General features: G+C 35.2%; 1 protein-coding gene across 2 annotated transcripts in view; it reads right to left on the bottom strand.

Annotated features, from left to right (window-relative positions):
- Window positions 1–2257: 2257 nt before the first annotated feature.
- Window positions 2258–20627, bottom strand: part of LOC149410092 (DGAT1/2-independent enzyme synthesizing storage lipids) — a 44698-nt gene continuing 26328 nt past the window's right edge. For both annotated transcript variants that reach the window (XM_089648865.1, XM_089648864.1), the window contains exons 3-7: window positions 10386–10480; window positions 9384–9548; window positions 8343–8536; window positions 7941–8144; window positions 2258–7718 (exon numbers count right to left, since the gene is read on the bottom strand). In XM_089648865.1, the coding sequence (XP_089504991.1) occupies window positions 7092–7718; window positions 7941–8144; window positions 8343–8536; window positions 9384–9548; window positions 10386–10480 (1285 nt within the window). In that variant the 3' untranslated portion in view covers window positions 2258–7091. The remainder of the gene's footprint in view (window positions 7719–7940; window positions 8145–8342; window positions 8537–9383; window positions 9549–10385; window positions 10481–20627) is intronic.

Genomic DNA, 20627 nt, shown 5'->3' with positions numbered 1-20627 from the left:
GAAATTACACGACTCAATTCACAGTTCACGGGTATAAATTCACATCATTTGAAGGATACAGGGTAGAAATGGGCATTTTTCGATGGTAACAGAGTATAAATTCACATTTTCTGAAGGATACAGGGTAGAAATGGGCATTTTCCGATGGTAACAGAGTATAAATTCACATTTTCTGAAGGATACAGGGTAGAAATGGGCATTTTCCGATGGTAACAGAGTATAATTTCACATTTTCTGAAGGATACAGGGTAGAAATGGGCATTTTCCGATGGTAACAGAGTATAAATTCACATTTTCTGAAGGATACAGGGTAGAAATGGGCATTTTCCGATGGTAACAGAGTATAAATTCACATTTTATGAAGGATACAGGGTAGAAATGGGCATTTTTCGATGGTAATGCGGTATAAACTCACATTTCTGAAGGATATAGGGTAGAAATTGACATTCTGTGATGATAACCAATCCTAAGAGAAAGTCCAGTTATATTCAATTTTTCAATTAAGTCCTAAATCCTGTATCTAAATTTCGCCAATAAACAATTAGATAATGTTAATTAAGTGTTAATCTCAAGTGACCTATCAGGTAAGTATTGAACTGTATATTTTCTCCATAAATAGTTAAGTAATAACATAGACCACTGTACAAATGTATTATAAGTTTGTACAGCGCCCTTGAGGTGTTTTTGCACAAAAACGGCGCTATACAAGTCATCCAAGTATTATTATTATTATTATTATAACAGGGTATAAATTGGCATTTTCTGAAAGCTATATATTATGCGGTAGAAATGGTCAATTTCTGAATGTTAAAGGATATAAACCAATGTCCATTTCACACTAAGACTTGTCCGTAGCAACACTACCTAATTTAACACTTCTGTATGCCTCCATTATTCATTAACAAATGCATCACCATTGAAGATATTGAATTAAGTAGAGATTTTAAAACAGATGCTATGTCCTCTCCGGTGCGTACAGATTCAAATTTACTTGAAATTGTAAATCGACATATGTCAAACTTTTTAACACCTGATGTTGTGCACGTAAACAATATTACAGCACGTGACACTTTAAAAATAATATTAATTATTGATTTTGAGTATTCCTGTTATTATATAAATAATTAATTGCCAATTGACAAAATAAGTGCTGCCAACACTTTCACGTAATTTATATGTTAATTCCAAAAATGAATTACGATTTAACCCCTCAGGTGTCTGCCATATTGACAGTATTTTTCAATAAAATCCAAATAAATGCAATATTTCTGAATGTATTCGAAAAAAAAAATATATAAAAAAATGTATTTGAAATACACTTTCAAATTTTATTATTAGAAATAAACATAAAATTTTTATTTTCAGTTCTAAAATTTTGAATGAAAACATATAAAAGTTTTAAAAATGGCTCCACATACGTTTTTTCATACACTGAACTAACATTACAAAAGGGAAAAAAAACACATTTTATTAGACAAATGTATCATAAACTTATTGTCACTCCACTTTTTTGTCATTTCATAAAAAAAAATTCACAAAGTTTCATAAAATTGCGGTCAGAACCTTTGGTTTCATAGACCTGTACATTTTAATTCTCTGTGGTTTCTAGATTTGAATATAAAGCGTGGTGTTTTCTTTTTCTAACACCGTTTTGATCATATTTATCACCATAACAGTAAGGGAGACAACGATTTTTATGAGACCGTATGAGCTGTTCTCAAAAGCGAAAAAAATAGTTAAAAAAAAAAATAGAGTAATTAAAAAATTTTGACACAAGGAGAAAAATGTAGAGGGCATTTTAAAAAGGATTAAGAAATATAGACTAATAAAGATCTACCACAAAATCATATTACAAACTAAATAAAATTGTAAAAATGTTTTATAAAGTATTACAAGATTATTAAAAATAAAAAAATTTATCACTACAATTTTTGTAACTATTTTGAAGTATTTTACTAAAAATAAGTAGATAAGTAAATTAAAAAATAAAATAGAATGTTAAAAAATTGACGCAAAATAAGCAGAAAGTACGTAATATCGACCAAAATTAACTTCAAAAGTGGATATTAATTTATTTTTTTAATACAGAAATTAATTTCAAACTACACTTTGAAGCAGTACAAAAAAAAAAATAGGACAGTATTGTGTGTAATATATAAATTGGTTATAATTTGTAAACGAATGCTAGTTTTATAAATATAAATTGGCACATAAAAAAAGCAAATATGTAAATAGATAAAAATGGTGTTTCATTTTAAAATTTGGAAAACATTTCAAATGGCCTTCGAACAATAATATTCAATTTTTTAATTAAATCGCATATAAAATGGAATGTCAATTTTTTTAAGGAAGGATTCGCCAAAAGTTTAAATGCCTTACTAATAAAGGTGGTGTAAATTTTGTACAATTGATAAATAATACGCTAAAACCATACTAATAAACTAAAATTGTTTAAACTGATATTTAACAGCCATAAAAGTTTTACACATTGTTTAAACGGCGAAAGAGGGTATAGTAAATGTACTTCTTTCTAAAGATGTCGTAAAAACAAATAGTATTTAATTTTGAAAACACATTCCTTTCATTTAGGGAATCTGCAAGAAAACTGTCAACTTCAATTTTATCCCATTAACCTTTCCTTATCTATGGTGTGTATTTACTAGACATTGCTACTAATAACTTTAATAAGTCTATAATATAATAAATTCTGGGTTCAGATTTTAGGTATTCCTTTGTTATACATTTATGCACTGAATTAAAAAATAATATTTTACATAGTTTTCAAATTCAATTAAAAATCAGAGATTTTTGTTAAAAATCGGAAACAAATACACCAATACAATCAACCGTGTGATACTGCTACGCGAAGAGTGTGCGAGGAAATGACACGCTATTGATGTTCCGCTTTAGTTCGCTACGCGGGAACATGAGAAATCCACACGTCCGCAGTTGTATTTTGATTTAGACTATCGATACCTACGACCGCACAGCTGTGTGTGTGCCAGCCGCCAGCCAGTCGGACGCGGACTGTCGTTAGATGTGGACCCCTCGCACGTTTTTTTAGCATCTGCCGATGGTTTTTTCATGTTTTCAGCAATTAAATTACAATTATTATCACTTTTGATATGAAATATAATAAACATAAGCGATTAGCTATGAATATTCATATTTTTCCGATATTAAATGGCTTATTTTGAGATGTGTATTGACTACATAGCACCAGAACGGGTAGATTTTTTTAGCACAGTAAGGGAAAGGTTAATACAATAAAAAATCATTGTAATTCCCAGAGAATAACCAAAAACAATTGACAATTTGGATTCATTGTTAGCGCAATATAAAAATTGTCTTGGATTTATATTTACCTACACATGAATAAGATATTTATATTATTAAAAAACGTCACTATCATGGATTTCTTGATAAGTTCACGCGGTATCAGTCAATTAGAAAATAATATGCCAGAAATAACCTAACTTTTTCAAGACGGGTACCTCATGTGTCATTCACCCATATTGAAACGTTGCCAGCTCTTTCGCTGCCAGTTAAAGACATTTTTTATTAGCAAGAGTTCGAAACAGAAATGGTACAGTCTTTACACAATGTGCAACTAAAACACCGTTTAACGGCTGGGAAGTGTTTTTTATTAGTAAGGCTGTAAGTGTTTTGTGTGTAAAAGCACAAATTATTAAAACAAAGCGCAGGATATTATAATTATACATAGTTACTTCCTAGAGCTCAAATTAACAATTTTCAACTTGCTTTGACGTACAAGGAACAGAACGTAAGGAACAGAAGTACAATTTAAAAACTTTAGAAGTTTGATAGAGTCTGCTGTTTTCCATATGGGAATGCTGTGTTTGTTCTATTGGTATTTCAATAGAAGGTGCGCGAAGAACTAGCGTCATTGATATCCCTACAGTACAGTGAACAGTTGGGAAACATGTTAAAACACATGCCCAACATTTGTAGAAGCTTGACATTTCTTGTCACATGAGAGCATGCTGTTTTTATGATCTTCCACACAGCATCCCCAAAGATGACATTCCCTGAGTTAATGTAAAAATATATATCTTCAGATGATTTGCCAGATTTTCCTACCTCCTGATATAGGTCTCTTCAACGCCGAAATTCACTCCTTCCATTCTTAAAAAAGCTCACTGCATAGCAACCTCAAACATATTATTTTAAATATAAGTTCATGGGGTTTTTTTCTCCTTTAAATTAACCCCACACAGGAGGCGGTGAGGAATTTCCCTCAGGGTATATGTCATCTTTAGGGAAGCTGTGTGAAGGGTATTTTTTGAGGAGGGGAAGGAGTGAACATGGATCTTTAAAATACTCATGCTGTAAGAGGGACGAAACTTAGAGGCCAGCAAATCCATCCACAGCCGAGCTGTTGAACTCAAGAACGAGTCGTAGAAACGACCCATTCGCACGTGAAAAATGTCAACTGTATACACAAATGTCAACTGTATACACAAATGTCAACTGCATACACAAATGTCCACTGTATACACAAATGTCAACTGTATACACAAATGTCCACTGTATACACAGATGTCAACTGTATACACAAATGTCCACTGTATACACAGATGTCAACTGCATACACAAATGTCAACTGTATACACAAATGTCAACTGTATACACAGATGTCAACTGTATACACAAATGTCCACTGTATACACAAATGTCAACTGTATACTCGTACATAGATGTCAACTGCATACACAAATGTCAACTGTATACACAAATGTCCACTGTATACACAGATGTCAACTGCATACACAAATGTCAACTGTTTATACAAATGTCAACAGCATACACAAATGTCAACTGTTTATACAAATATCAACAGCATACACAAATGTCAACTGTGTACACAAATGTCAACTGAATACACAAATGTCAACTGAATACACAAATGTCAACTGTATACACAAATGTCAACTGTATACACAAATGTCAACTGCACAAATGTCAACTGTATACACAAATGTCAACTGTATACACAAATGTCAACTGTATACACAAATGTCAACTGTATACACAAATGTCAACTGCATACACAAAAGTTAACTGTATACACAAATGTCAACTGTAAACACAAATGTCAACTGCATACACAAAATTCAACAGTATACACAAATGTCAACTGTATACACAAATGTCAACTGTATACACAAATGTCAACTGCATACACAAATGTCAAATGTATACACAAATGTTAGGCGCGCATTCGGCGTGTTTCCCGACCACGAACGGATGACGGATGCATCAATGACGCTAGTTCCTCAGAGCACACTCTGATTTAAATACCGGTAGAACAAGTTAAGATGTTATCCTGTTCCTGATTTCACCGTCTGCAACACTGCAAAAATAATCTGTAGAAGTGTTTTCTACACCGATTTGAAATGAAACTAATGTCGCTAAAGTTTATATAACAACTTTTCTTTTCATTTTAAATTTCGCTTAAAATAAGATAAAAATTAGCCACAATATATGCACTTCTAGTCAGTAAGATTCTAGTTTTTATTTTTCTTCCGTTGGCTTGAAATTTACGGTTATTATTAAAAAAAAAACAATGAGTTTCACCAATCTCTCGTTAAATGGAAAATAGAATAACATAACCTAAATAAAAATAATTTTGTGAAACAGCAATAGCCATTTTTTAAGCTTTACCATTAATTCATCACCTACTTTCATCCTTTTCCTTTCTCTCTCTCAGTCTTAGCTTTTCTCTCACACTTTAAGATAGTTCGTAAAATAATAAGAAATTAAATATATAAATGTACATCCAGTGAACCCCACTTATAAGGTTATTTATACTTCTTGAGCGATAGCTACACATATTTGGATAACTGTAGGTAGGTTATTTTTAAGAAATAAAATGAATTTGTAACTTCCCGCAATCAGCTGATATGTTTAGTTCTAAAAATTGAAATCTGCCAAAAATACATCAAAAATTGCATTTTTAAATGTCTGTGACCATAGACATTTCTAGCAGACCATAGACAACATACAGAAATATTACTATTCAAAATTGCCCCAAAAAACGTACAAGTTAGGGAAATTTCAGAAACTAGCGTACAGAATTCACGTTTTTCTAAATTCTATGATTTTTTTAATAAAACCTAAAAGTGAGGATAAACTATGAAATAAAGATGGATTTGTTGGTTTTAAACCACAGTAAGTAGTTTAAATGTTGCCATATTAATATTCGAAGGTAAGTTTTGTGAATCCAAAACAGAAACCACGGAAAACTGTATCGTTCGAGTGGAAAAAAAGTTTTCATGAAACTGAATTGGCCAATTTATCCCGCATAAGAAGTTTTTTCCGGCTCCTTGAAAAACCTTATAAGACAGATTCACTTTATATTGTTTGTTTAGTATCATATTATTATGAAAAAATTGAAAACCCTCTTAAAAAGTTTTAATTGGCCGGTCATTGAAAAACTTATTAACAGGGTTTGACTGTACATGATTTCCGAAAAAAATGTTTCAGGTTCAATACAGGAATCTAACGCAATGACCGATTACTGCAAAACTCGAGATGTATAACTTTACACATGGCCAGTAAAAGAGCCAAAAACAATGTAATTTTTCATAAAAAGTATCCCCAATCCATATGATGGGGATGTTTTTCCCATCACCCGTATTATGGGTGATGGGAAATTTCAATGTTTGATCAATGCCACCAGAAGTAAGGACAAAATGAGCTCACTTCGGGCATACCGACGCACCCAAGTACACTTCTACCGATTTAATTCTTCAGTGCCTCCAAACTCTAACATAAAAACGTATTGTACAATTAGGCATATCTTTTCAAAAAGAACATTAAAAAAAAAATCCAAAATAACGAGAGATCGATGTTGTACCATTGTATTATCGCCAATACTTTCGGCGGAATATTTTAAGTATGGAAACCAAAAATAGAATTGATTACTATGTGGTTACATGCAATTACTAATTATTAACAACGACTCCTCTGTGTAACATTAACACAAGTAAAATTACACCCGATAGTGATAAAAGGGTTTCAAAAGAGCATCACGACCGTCCATTTACATTTTTCACTATTAACAACACTTAGCTTTCTTTTTCTTTAACTGTATTGCCATTGGTAAAAATGACCTCGTTTTTGGCTTTTGGAGAATCCCTGGACTTTCTGTGTTTGGCCACCGTACTGGCAACACTGTTGGATATGATAACATCGTTATACATAGCATCGTTAGATTTGACATCATCAAATTTGATGTCGTCTTTAAATTTCACGATATTAGTTTTGGCAACATTAGAATTAACATCATTCACTTCGACGCCATAAAATTTAGCTTCAACCCTGTCAGATTTATCATCATTTGTTTCAAATCTATTAGTTTTGATATCATTATCAGGTTTAATGTCGCCATCATCAGTTTTGGGTTTAACATCGCCATTATTAGTCGTAACAACTTCAGGAGGGAAATCAGATAAGTTAAGAGTTTCCAAATTAGTTTCGAGTTCTGATTTCAGGCTGTCTAGGTCAATTAACTTCTTTTCCAGCTCCGACTTCATGTTTTCTTGTTCTTTGAGCTTCTCGGCCAAGTCCTCAGCAATCTTGGGCGGAAGTTTCTTGGTCTTTGGCACACGGTAGATCCTCTCCACCAGACCTCGCGTTATGCTCCCGGGAATTCTCTGGTGTTCTTCAATAAGCTCTTCCATGGCTAGAACCACCTGGAAAATAAGATTTGAAGGTCAGGTGTGCAAAATATCATCATTCTCGAATTTGAAAGAAAACTGATGTCGCCAACCTACAGACCTATATCTTACATAAAACCTTTCGACTCCTAGGCTCCAGAGAAATTGATCATCAGTTAAAAAGAAAAGTTTTCTTTACATTACCACTGAAAGTCAAATAAGAGAGAATCACTGTACTGAGGTTTCATGGGGTGTTACCTTCTGATGCAGCTCATCCGGGGTGAGGGTGCCGTCGTGTGGAATGGGGGGGCCGAGGTGTGTGAGCAGCTTGACGGGGAAGCCTCCGTACACCGGGGCCAGGGGAACCCGGGTCACCGTGTACACCCACAGGAACAGGCGCCGCAGCAGACCCACCGTACGAAATGCCTCACGCAGGTTCATTGTAAACACCGGCACTATCGGCTGGAAGGAAACACATGTTAGGTTAAGGAATGATACTATTGTTTATAGGATTATAAGCAGGAAGTTGAGAAAAAATAGTCATTTGCCCGAAGCCAGCAGGACTAATGCTTTCTTGCAAGTCGTCAAATAAAACCAAGAACTGTACAGGCCCAAGATGTGACCCCTGTAGTACTCCTGTAGCATAATGGTGAGCCTTACCACTTTGGCCTCGAGTGCCACCTTGGCGAAGCCGCGGCGCTGCTTCCACAGAAGACGGTAATGCTCGCTTCCGAACTGCGCCTCGTACACGCCGCCCGGTGCGATAGCCAGCTGATTGCCCTCGCGCAGCACGCCCACGCACTGCTGCACCGTGCCGGGTATCACGTGCAAGCTCTCCAGGAATATGGCCCATCCTGAAAAATTAAAATAAATTTTATTTTATTGGCATAACTTCAACGTTATACATATAAACAAAAACAAGACACAGAAAAAAGGAAATTGTTGCAACAGGGTTAGGTTAGGTTAGGTAATTCGTACAGAACTAGTTATGTAGTTGAGATTCAAAAATTAGTTGAGGATAATATTGTTAATTTTGAGTTTGAAATATAAGAAGCTCATAATAGCCCAGTGGTTTGAGATGTTGTTCCAGTAAGGCAGAGATCCTGGGTTCGATTCCCAGATATGTGAGAAATGTGAAGATTCAAAAGGCTGATGGTTTAGGCATATAAAGAAAATTAACACATAGGAGCCGCGAAGAATATTCAATAAATAAAAATACATTTTTGTTAAGGCCAACATGAAGACAATACTATACTTGATATAGTGACATTTTGATTTTTGTGTTCAACAAACCCTGTAGAAGTAATATCCAAAGGCAAAATGAACGTGTAGGGTAAATTATAGGGAGTTTACAACTCCCGAAAATAATGACAACATTACTTTTACCCACACCCTTGTGAGGCACGTATCACTGTGAACCTGCCCGCGGCAAATAATTCATTCTATCTCCAGTGGTCTCGCCGCCGGTTTAGCCCTAAATCTCCTCTAAACTACGCAATCTGTTTGAATATCTGTTTTGAATGGTATAAGAAGTCGGAGACTCCCGAGGCAGACATAGCACAATCAAATACTTCAGTCAGACCTTTACAAGAGATTGTAAGGAGTTTGTGCCGGAGTGAGACCGAGCTGTTTGGCGCGGAAATGGTGTGATGGTTAGTTAATTAGTTAGTTAGTAGTTTGATGGTATTTTGTTGAACTGACCAGGTATCTTGAAGAGCAGCCTGTCGGCCACCGTGTGGATGAGGTTGTTCTTGTACAGATATATCTTGGAGAGGAAGTAGTACATGTCCACTGGGAGGGCGCCGTGGTAGAAGATGTACAGCACCGGGGTGGTGGGCACATCCTCCAGTCCCGATATCTCATAGCCTGCAACGTGCGACAAATTAAAATAAAAAAAATTTACCAAAAGCTGACAGGCCGAAAACCGGCCGTTAATAATATGGAATTCAGTCCCGCTACCTCATAGCCTGGTGGCAAACACGCGCGAAATTAAAACAATATTTTTGACCAAACGCTGACGGGCCGAAATTCAGCAGTTGACAAAAGAGACTCCAGTCCCGATATCTCATATCCTGACAACATAAGAGAAATTAAAACAATTTTTTGACCAAACGCTGACGGGCCGAAATTCAACGGTTGACAATAGAGACTCCAATAGGCGGTCAACAATAGGGACTATTATTTGAATTGCCAAATGTCAAAAATTTGATGGTGCTGTTTGCCGATTTGTGATTATATCAAATAGTGAACACCTGAGACTAAGTTTGGGATGTTTAAAACTCCTGTCATATTTGATGACCAATAAATCGACAATCAGCGCCATTTTGAATTTTTGATATTTGAACGGTTCCCGATTAACGTCGATTCTCGACCTGTTTTACCATTTAATCAGATTGTAGTCAACTGACAAGCATAACAATTTATCCGTTATGTTTGTCTGTTATGGTGTTTACTGGAGACTGTTTAAATATTAAAAACTCAAAAAGACAAAAATGTCTTATTGAACTTATTTCGCAAATTAAAAATTAAAAAATGTCACTAATATAATAGAGTGTAGTATATATAAATATACTCGTAGTACCTTACTAATGAACGTGTTTTCAATTTTACACAACTGATAAACAACCATCAATGTAGGGTAAATCAGTTGTGTTAAATTTATAACATATTTATTAGGAAGGGGGGTTATATGTTTTATTATACCATGCCACAGCCATCCATGGGCGTCCCAAATAGCAGCCACAACCTTGGTGCCCCTTTCTCTCCAGTCAGAGGAGTTGCCACCCACTAGGTCCTGCCTGCAAACAAAGAAACAACACGTCACATAACGTTACCACACGATGTGCCACACGGCAAAAACACGTCAACATAACATTACCAAATGATGTGGTATTCGGCAATAACATGTCACATAACATTACCACATTATGTGCCACACGGCAATTACATGTCACATAACATTACCAAATGATGTGCCATACGGCAATATCATGTCACATAACATAACCACATGATGTGCCACACGGCAATAACATGTCACATAACATTACCAAATGATGTGCCATACGGCAAAAACACGCCAAATAATGAGATCATACAGTCGATCACACGGCAAAATACGCCACGACAAATATATTATTATTATTAGTATCGGGTAACATAATACGAGCACACGCTATATGGCGAAAGTAGGTAGGTTATATAACAATACCACGCAGTGATACATTGCAACAATATGTCACATTATATTACGCAGCCTGGCACACGGCAAATACGCGCCAAATAATAATATCACACAGTCTGTCACACAGCAAAAATACGCCAAATAATGAGTTCACACGGTCGGTCACACGGCAAAACAAGCCAAATAATAAGATCACACAGTCTGACAGTCTGTCATACGGCAAAAACTCGCCAAATAGTAAGATTATACAGTCGGTCACACGGCAAAACACGACAAATAATAAGATCACACAGTTTGTTATACGGCAAAAACACACCAATAATAAGATCACACAGTTTGTCATACGGCAAAAACACGCAAAATAATAAGATTACACAGTTTGTCATACGGCAAAAACACGCCACATAATAATATAATTACTATTATACGAAGAAAAGAAAAAAAAACATTTCGAATAACAATTATTGCTAGACTCGGTGCCTCAGCTAGACGCCGTTCTGATCGAGATATATAGCTTATTTTTAATTTAATGTGTACACTGACCGCGCAAGAGTCCTAACAGCCCGAAGCCAATGTCATCCCCAAATAAGGAATGGAGCGGGGAAGGGAAGGGGACGGCGAGGGAAAAGTTGGGAGGTATCTCTGGCTATTCAGATCTGCGCTTTAACACGTAGTTATGATGCATTGAAATCATCATCGTTGCATCACGCATAAATATGAATTGACCCAAAAATATTATCTTCACAAATTTAACCCCCAAATCAAATATAAAATAATAATGATATTGGAAATAAATAAACAATATTTACAAGAATTTACAAGAACATAAACCAGATAAAACAACCTCTTTTTTACTGATTGAGACGAAATAACATAATAATGTTTTGAAATGCATTTAAATTAAAAAGAAATATCATTCTAAACGGTTCACAGCGTTTCAATAATAATGGATCATAAATTAATGATAAAATTCTGGTTTGGTAGTTGAATTGGTCTGATCAAATCAATTTCGCACCCGGGTATGGCGCGTCGGTCAGGTCACCCCAAGTGGTTTAGTAACTACGTTTAGTGATCTAGCAGGGGTGCCCGGGTTCGTTGGGTGAGGATTTTCCAGGTCTTGGTGGCGGATCCGGGTCGGGAGAGGCCGGTTGATGGAGACCCTCTATCCTCTTGAGCCGGATTTTTTCAACCTAACGCCTTCCACCACTTGATGGATTCATAAGTCGTCATGACGACAAATAAACAAAGAACAACCCTGGAAGTCTGTTTATATATATGTACACAAAAGGTTTTAACAAAGCCTGGGATTAGAGATTTCTAGATCAATTTCCATTATCTCTCAAATTAAACAACACAAATCAGAAACCATGGCTTATGCGACGCTTTATGACGTATAACGTGCTGATAAGGGCACTTCATTAGAACGTATCCAATAATGCGGGAAGGTGCTTTACTGTAATTAGCTATTCGGACAGACGCAGTACAGACTAGATAATAATGACCTATAAAAAAACTACTTTAAAAAGAAAAAATATTCATGGCATATGAGGAGATTGCGCACGGACGATCGATATAGTCTTATTAGGCCAGTGCAATTAGGGATCCGCGATCGTAACTATTCCTAATTTTTTTATAGACTGATCCCATGATGTAAAATCTAAGTTGTCGACCTTGGATCACCTCTGATAACGCCGCCATTTTGAAAAAAAAACATCCGAAATCACGCCAAAATCTAATTTTTATCAAATACAGTGGTGCCTCACACAACGAACGCCTCGCACAGCGAATGCTGCACACAACGAACTTCCTTTTCGTTCATTTCACGATTCATACAACGAACTTCGCTTCACACAACGAAGTCGCCCGATCTTCTACGATCACTGTCGATTAATTGCATCCTCCCGCGCAGGCAGTCGTTAGACTCGTTAGTCACTGCGTAGTACGCTTAACTTACGCACGTATCGCAGCAATCGTTCTTCATTACGAATTAAATCGCACACGTATCACGGCAGTCGTCCTTTTAAGATAAACTCAACATTTTTTTTATATGATGGGTTCTAAAAAAAGCAGGAAGGTGATTTCTCTTGAAATGAAACAGGAAATAATTAGAAGGAGTGAATGTGGGGTAAAACAGTGTGACTCCGATACTCTTGTCCGTTATTTCCGGCAGATGTTGAAGAAAAGAGAGAAACAAACGACTTTGGACAGGTTTTTCACTGCACCATCGGCGGAAAATGGATGAAGATGTGCAAGATTCGATTATTTCTTAAAATTAAAAAATGTGTGTTTTTTTCATTATGTTTTTAGATGTATCTAAATAAAAGTAATAACAAAAAATTTATCTTCTTTTTATGTCATCTTACCATATTTTATGCTACAGAACGAATTATTTTTTTTAACATGTATTGTTATGGGAAAACGCGTTTCACATAACGAACTTTTCGCACAACGAACTTGCTCCTGGAACGAATTAAGTTCGTTGTGTGAGGCACCACTGTATCTCGTTTCCAATGAAAATTTAGGCTAAAGTATTTTAACAAATTTAGTAGAACATAAATTTACCTATAACTTTTCTACAAACAATTTTCTTCTATCTCTAATAAGTAACAAGATATAAAGTCGTAAACATGTTTATTCGTTTACAAAAACAAGTAAATTGCACGACTAGATTAGTTTTTTTTGTGAGTATCTCGTTTCCAGTGCAATTTTCTGAAAAAAAAAACTAATACCAATTTTGTAGAGAATAAAATTTCATAAAAGACGTATGTTTATGTTTTTTTTATATCCAGATTCTAATCCACCAAAATCAGGTCAAAATTGAAACAAAGGTGTAGTTTTAAATTTTGCATTCCTTGATGTTTTCTTTATTTTAACACTTATTGTTATAATATACATATAAAATACACGAAAAAGTTTAATCACTGAGTAGTCCCTGAGAAGAATATTACAAAATTTGTATTTGCCTTGACCGAACAGAGCACCAGTTCTATCGCAGTCAGACGTGAAAGAATACAATGTTTTCAACTATTTCAATGTGTTTAAAACATTTGTTGGAGTACAACGCGTTAGAGAATTTACCTTTACCAACTGCATGGTAATATACGTTGGGAGGTGAGAGAGCTGTGTGGAGTAGCAAGCCGATATCCGAGTTTGGTGTGGTTACTATGAGAATGTCAGCACCCTCTTCAGCTTGTATTGTCATTATATGTGATTGTTCAAATGCGGTTCTGAGTAGGGAAAGTCCCAGAAAATTTTCCTGTAATGCTTTACTATGCCATATTTTACTGCTCCCTTTTCTGTGCTATTTGGTAAAGGGTTGAAAAATTAGTTGAATATGGACTTCGTTCCTTTGGGCATGCCTTCTTATGAGAAAAGAGACAATGAGACAAAAGGATCTTGAAAATATTCCTTAAGTTCACTTTTTGGCAAAACACATACGAAGGAATAGCATTCTTTGATCTATTGTCACAGTCACACCCTGATTTTGACACTGCTGGTCACTGCCGCAAGAAAAACTACCACTTCCTTACATTTTAAGGGTAGGTCTCTAAAGTACGAGTTGATAACTTTAGACATAGAAAATTTCCTCTATCAGCCATGTGACTTTGCCATCCGTCGGGTTTATTTTAAGAGATGGTTCAGGGAAAGCAAACCAATCAATGAGAGTTTGTGGATTAGAATCTGGATACCCAAGAGAGATAAAAAAAACATAAAGCTTCGTCTTTTATGCAATTTTATTCTCTACAAAATTGGTATTAGTAAAATTTTCAGAATATTGCACTGGAAACGAGATATTCACAAAAAACCAAACCTAATCGTGCAATTTACAACTTGTTTTTGTAAACTGATAATTTTTACGACTTTATATCTCGTTATTTCTTATGCTACGTATACAAACGGGAGCCGAACTGCCGAGCTGAACCTTATGGGAAAGGAACGAAGCGACCGTAAATGGCGCGTAACGCCGCTTGCAGTTGCTTCGTTTCTTTCCCGTAATTCGTGGCTCGGTTCGCGTTTCAGTTATCATAAAGGCTCAGAAAGCAATTTTAAAAATAATTCTAAGGCTACCTATAATTACAGACTCCAATCTAATTTTTAATATTATGAATGTGTTTGATCTACTACATCTACATCTACTCAAATATACGTAATTACTACGAAAAAAGTTCAAATACACGATGTACTCGAAGCAAAAACAAAAACTTACTACAAATACCGATAACACATATGTACTACGTTTGGTCAACGAAACTTTAAATACTTTGCGACAAGACTCTACAACATTCTTCCGGACAGCATAAAACAATGTGATTCACAAAAAATTTTCAAAGATAAAGTAAAAATTTGGATCAAAAATAAGAATAGGGCCTTCACCGGTGCATTCACCCAAATTCGCAGTTATTGAAGTCACCACATTATTGAGCGAATACTTCTTAATACAAGTATAGGTATGTTTAATGGTATTAGGAACTAACACGAAAAATTCTGCCTCAACACAGGCTAGCCTAGTGAGGCGGTATTTGAGAAACCACAACTGTACTTTTATTTTCTTTTTACCTTCACAATATTATGTTTGTATTTTTCTGTTAATTTTATAACCTTAAATATAAAAGTTACAAATCAATGTACACCATAATATGTATGTATAGTTGTAATGTGTTAACTTTCTTAAATAAAGATATTATTAATATAGTTCGCAAATGTATACTTACCATTAGAGATAGTAGAAAATTGTTTGTACAAAAGTTATAAGTAATTTTACGTTCTACTAAATTTGTTAAGTTACTTTAGCCGAAATTTTCATTGGAAACGAGGTATTTGCGAAAAATTAGATTTTGGCGCGATTTCGGTTGGTTTGGGGGACTTCAGCTAATATAATGCGCCATCTTCAAAATCGGAACTGATTTGTCAAAAATTTCGATCATTCCGTGATTTCTCGTGGGTGAGTTAAGAATAATGTCACGTATAAACTTGATAGTCATGATATTCCAAGTGTTTATTTCGGTAAATACAATACGTCATACGTAGCGCCCAAAAACAACACGTGTGCACGTGCACTTCATGGACACGCGCATCCCGGTTTATTGAGTCCCGGTCCAATGTCTGGTGGTTACTGGCAACGTTATCGGTTAACCGGGAACTAAATGAACCTGAACCCGAACACTCAAGGCTGCTGATAACAACATGACTCGCCAGACTTTAACACGTAGACTAAATTGTCACTGTTGCAGTTCGCCAAACTAGGGTGGACCGCCATTTTTTTCTTCCTTTCGAAATTGTATACTTCAGTGCGGGCAATTGACGTGATCAATTAATGATAATCAAAAAAGAGCCTTCTATAATAATAATAATAATTGGATGATTTGTATAGCGCCGTTTTTGTGCAAAATCACCTCAAGGGCGATGTACAAACTTATAATACATTTCTACAGTGATCTATGTTATTACTAACTATTTATGGAGATAATTTACAGTACAATACTTACCTGGTAGGTCACTTGAGATTAACACTTAATTAACATTATCTAATTGTTTATTAGCGAAATTTAGATACAGGATTTAGGACATAATTGAATATAACTGAACTTTCTCTCAGGAATGGTATATTTAATTTAAGGGTATGACAGCTTAAAAATGTAAGTTTTTAGTTTAGACCTGAATTCTGTTGGACTTGTTATGGATCTTAGTTCCGGAGGGAGTTTATTCCAAGCCTTCGGCCCAGATACTCCGAAAGCGTGATCACCAAACTTAATATTTGGCTTGCGCATAGGTTCTATCAGTCTGCCTACAGCTGCTGATCTCAATATAATATGAATGAAAACTGATTAACTCGCCAATTATTTACGTAAGCCCGTTCGACTCCTAGGCCCCAGACAAGCCTATGAAATTAATTATCTGTTGAAGGAAGAATTTGTCGACACTTGAGGTCCTGAGAAGAGGAGGTTCTGGAAATGAAAGAGGTATCCAGGGTTGGTAGGAATGTGGGGGTCAGTGTGTCCAGGAATGACTGGATTATTACCACGGCGTTGCAAGGCGATGGGTCGAGAGTCCGGCTGGAGAGGCCAAAAGGTCTCCCTCAACCGGCTTCTCCCGATCCAGCCCACCACGCAGCTGGTGGGCAGACGCATCTGCCGCTAATACCGGGACAAACCTCACCCAGTGAATCCGGTCACCCATGCAAATCAAAGAAACTTAGTTTGGCACTTGGGGTGACTTATGGCAAAGGTGTTGGGGTGACCGGGTATCTCATCAAAAAGACAGTTCAACACACCTCCAAAAAGTGATATAAACTGATGAAACAAAAACTAGGTAAAATAAGTCACATAGGTAACTATTTAACCTAGTTTTTGTGTCATCACTTTTAATGACTCTATATCGCTTTTTAAAGGTGTGTTTAATTGTCAATTTGATGAAATATCATGGAACCAGGTGTTGGTTGTCCAATTAATAGGTCCTGGGCGGCGGTACACATGCCTGTCTCCCAAATCACTTGATCGTGCCATTTCTTTATTTGACCGTGTCATATATTCGCTCTGCTAGTCAAGTCTTCCATCATTGCACAATCAAGTAATAATAATAATTATTATTATGGTAGTAGGACGTATTAAAATACTCTCGGGTCATTTGTATCCTGGGAGTGTAGTCTTACTAAATTCAGTAAAAAACACACCCGTAAAAATCAAAAGTTTCTTTAAAACTATAATCCATCTATTTTAAAATGTCTTTAAACTTAAAAAACTGGTTTAACTGACGATATAACCTTCTTATCCAGGAACTAGAGTGAACAACTCTACTAACCTCGCCAAATGCCGATCGGATAGGATTTATTTTGTAAATTAACTCCGTAATGTCATCAGATTTCAGAGAAATGCATGTACGATATAAATACATATCGTAAGTCTGCGTGTGTGTACGTGATTTCAATAAAACATGGATATAATGCATTTTCATCGATAACGAGTCTATCTACCGAGTTACAGCTCGATTAGATGTCGAGAAGCGGGTTAATTTCCGATTTCAAGATTTGCATTAATTCATTCATAAACCAAAATTACCGAGAAACAAAAGTAAATTCGAATAGATGTATTATTTAAAAGCTCCACCCTAGTTCTAATCGCACAGTGGACGATATCCGGGGTCCAGGCCGAAAGATAAAGTGGAGAAATTTCAAAATCATTTAACTAGACATAAACAAAAAAACATGCATTTTGAAAGGGTACGCGTCTATCGATAGTGAACTGAGCAAGTGTCCTTTGATAAAGTTCAAACCTAGTTCAAGTTTAAAAGATTATCTGAAAAGAGATATCAAACGGACCATTGTATTTTCTTAATTTTTTTATTATTTTTTTTATAAATGTCGAAAAGAATTTGACCTTACTGGGTCCCCGTTCCAAGGTTACATTGTATATGGCTTGAAGTGTGAATTATAAGTTAGGTCAAGTTATTTTTTTGCAAGTAAGTTTTGTAAGTGTGTTAAAACATAAAATATCATATAATATCCCACTAGAAGACTTATAGACAATATCATTTTTTATTAAATACTTTAAAAATACCCACATTGGAAGACAGGCGTAAAATAAAAGACTTAAATTTTTTATTCAAGATTCTAAACTCTAAATTCCACTGTTGCGAACTTCTGCAACTCATAAACTAACGAATACCTACAATAACAACACGACAAAATACACTATTCCACTGCAACACACATAAGCGCAATTACATTGCGAACTCCCCAATATAACGGTTTCACACTATGGGAAACCAATACTTAGGTGATGTCGATATACTCGTATTTAATATTAACTTTGCGAATTTTGTGGATTACGTAAAAGACTTATTTAAGGCGATGCACTACGTCGTGAAATATTTTTAATCGAGCCGCTATCAATAACAGCCCTTACGTATATGGCGATAAGGTTTAAATTCCCGCTTAACACCATCCGCCTGTTTTGATTTATGCAAGAAAAAAACATGGCCAAAAAGTGCCTTTTATTTTATTTTGTGGATGATCAGGCATAAATATTTAATTTTTTTCCGATCATTTTATAAATAACTTAACTTGCCACATTATAAAATAAAATCATAACCGAAAATGGGTTCGTAAGTAGGAGATTTTGAACTTTAAAGCATTTTTCATAGGCCTTTTACATAATTTTTTTCTGGGCTTATAAAAAGACTTATCTAAAAAATACTCGATTATTTCAAAGGCCAAGATGTATTCTACTCGCAGTATTTAATTAAAGCATCTAAAACATTTCTAGGCGACCAAATTTTCAAACCAAAAACACATGATTTTGCATTACTACGTATGGCATCGCCTTAAACACTATTCCTAAATGGAAGTTATATTTTTGTAAGCCATTCAATGTTCTTTAATTTTTAATATTTCTTTCTCATGTTTCAAAACTGTCATTAAAATTGTACCACCTACATGTAAAAGCACATAAATGAGTAAATAAATAAATAAATTACAAGAGAAAAATCATAAAGAAGCATAATACATATAAGAAAACATAACAAATAGATATTTTTTGTTAGGTTGAAACATTGTATCATACCCAATTTTTACCGATTTATAACAAGTTTCTCGTTAACTCGTTTTTAAGTTTCAAAAAAATGTTTGTTATATTTGAAGATAATATCTATACATTTGTTATGCTGAAACATTAACTATCTGAATTTCCATCGATAGAAAAAAAAATGCAAGCAAGTTCCGAAAATGATTAAAAACACGTTTTGTTCTGTTATTTAATATGTTATAGGCATGAAAAAAATCACAGTGTATCTTTAAAGGCAACTAAAGCATTTGTCGATAGATTTTTGTTCTATCTCAAACGAGTCGTGTTTAATTCAATATTTTCACCATTTTCGCTTATATTAATTATTATCATTTTTTTAATAATAGCGCGCTCCCTCTAAAATTCGCATTTACATATATCTCTTTAAAACCATCTTTGAACGCTTACTACGGGGCCTTGGTTATATTTTTTAATAGTTTTATGGCAACATTGTAAAATTGTCCAAAGAAGCGAAGTTAGCAGTCCACAATGGAGTGCTGGTACCTACCCTGATGTTTGGAAGTGAGGCATGAAATTGGCAAAGAAAGGATGAAAGTAGATTGAATGCTGTTGAAATGAGATCCCTGAGGCGTATGTGTGTAAAACCATGTTTGATCGTGTGAGGAATGTGGAGATCCGCAAAGAGTGCAGGGCTGATGTAAGCGTAATGAGTGAGATTGAGAAAGGGACGCTTAGATGGTTTGGGCATGTAGAGCGAATGAGCGAGATAGGAGTATAAGGAGGATATATGATGCAAATGCGAATGGTAACAGAAGTCGGGGACGCCCGAGGAAGACATGGCACGATCAAGTGAATCAGATACTTGAGTCGGGCCATGTCAAGAGTTAGAATAATAGAAGAGTATGTATGAGACGATGTATGGATGTGAATGAGGCAAGGAGTGTGTGCCAAGACCGATTTGTTTGGCTGTCCATTCTCTCTGCCTACCCCTGAGGGGAAAAGACGTGATGGTTAGTTAGTTAGTCAGTTAGTTTTATTGCAAGAGGATAATACATAAGTTTAAAGAGAAATATTGAACGTTTCTTTGGCCTTTGGTGTGCAAAGTTATCCTGGTTTTTGAATGTTTAAATTAATATCTTTTGAATATGTATATATTATAAATATAATTCTTTCATAGACACCACATTAAGAGCATTAAAAACATAGTATAATAATATTTTGATGATTTGTATAGCGCCGTTT

The sequence above is a fragment of the Hesperophylax consimilis genome, chromosome 28, assembly GCF_061612785.1.
Source record: "Hesperophylax consimilis isolate HC1 chromosome 28, BYU_Hcon_1.0, whole genome shotgun sequence".
NCBI classification, from domain to species: Eukaryota; Metazoa; Arthropoda; class Insecta; order Trichoptera; family Limnephilidae; genus Hesperophylax; species Hesperophylax consimilis.
The sequence above is the reverse complement of the archived record's forward strand: the minus strand, read 5'-3'. Positions and strand labels throughout refer to the sequence as shown.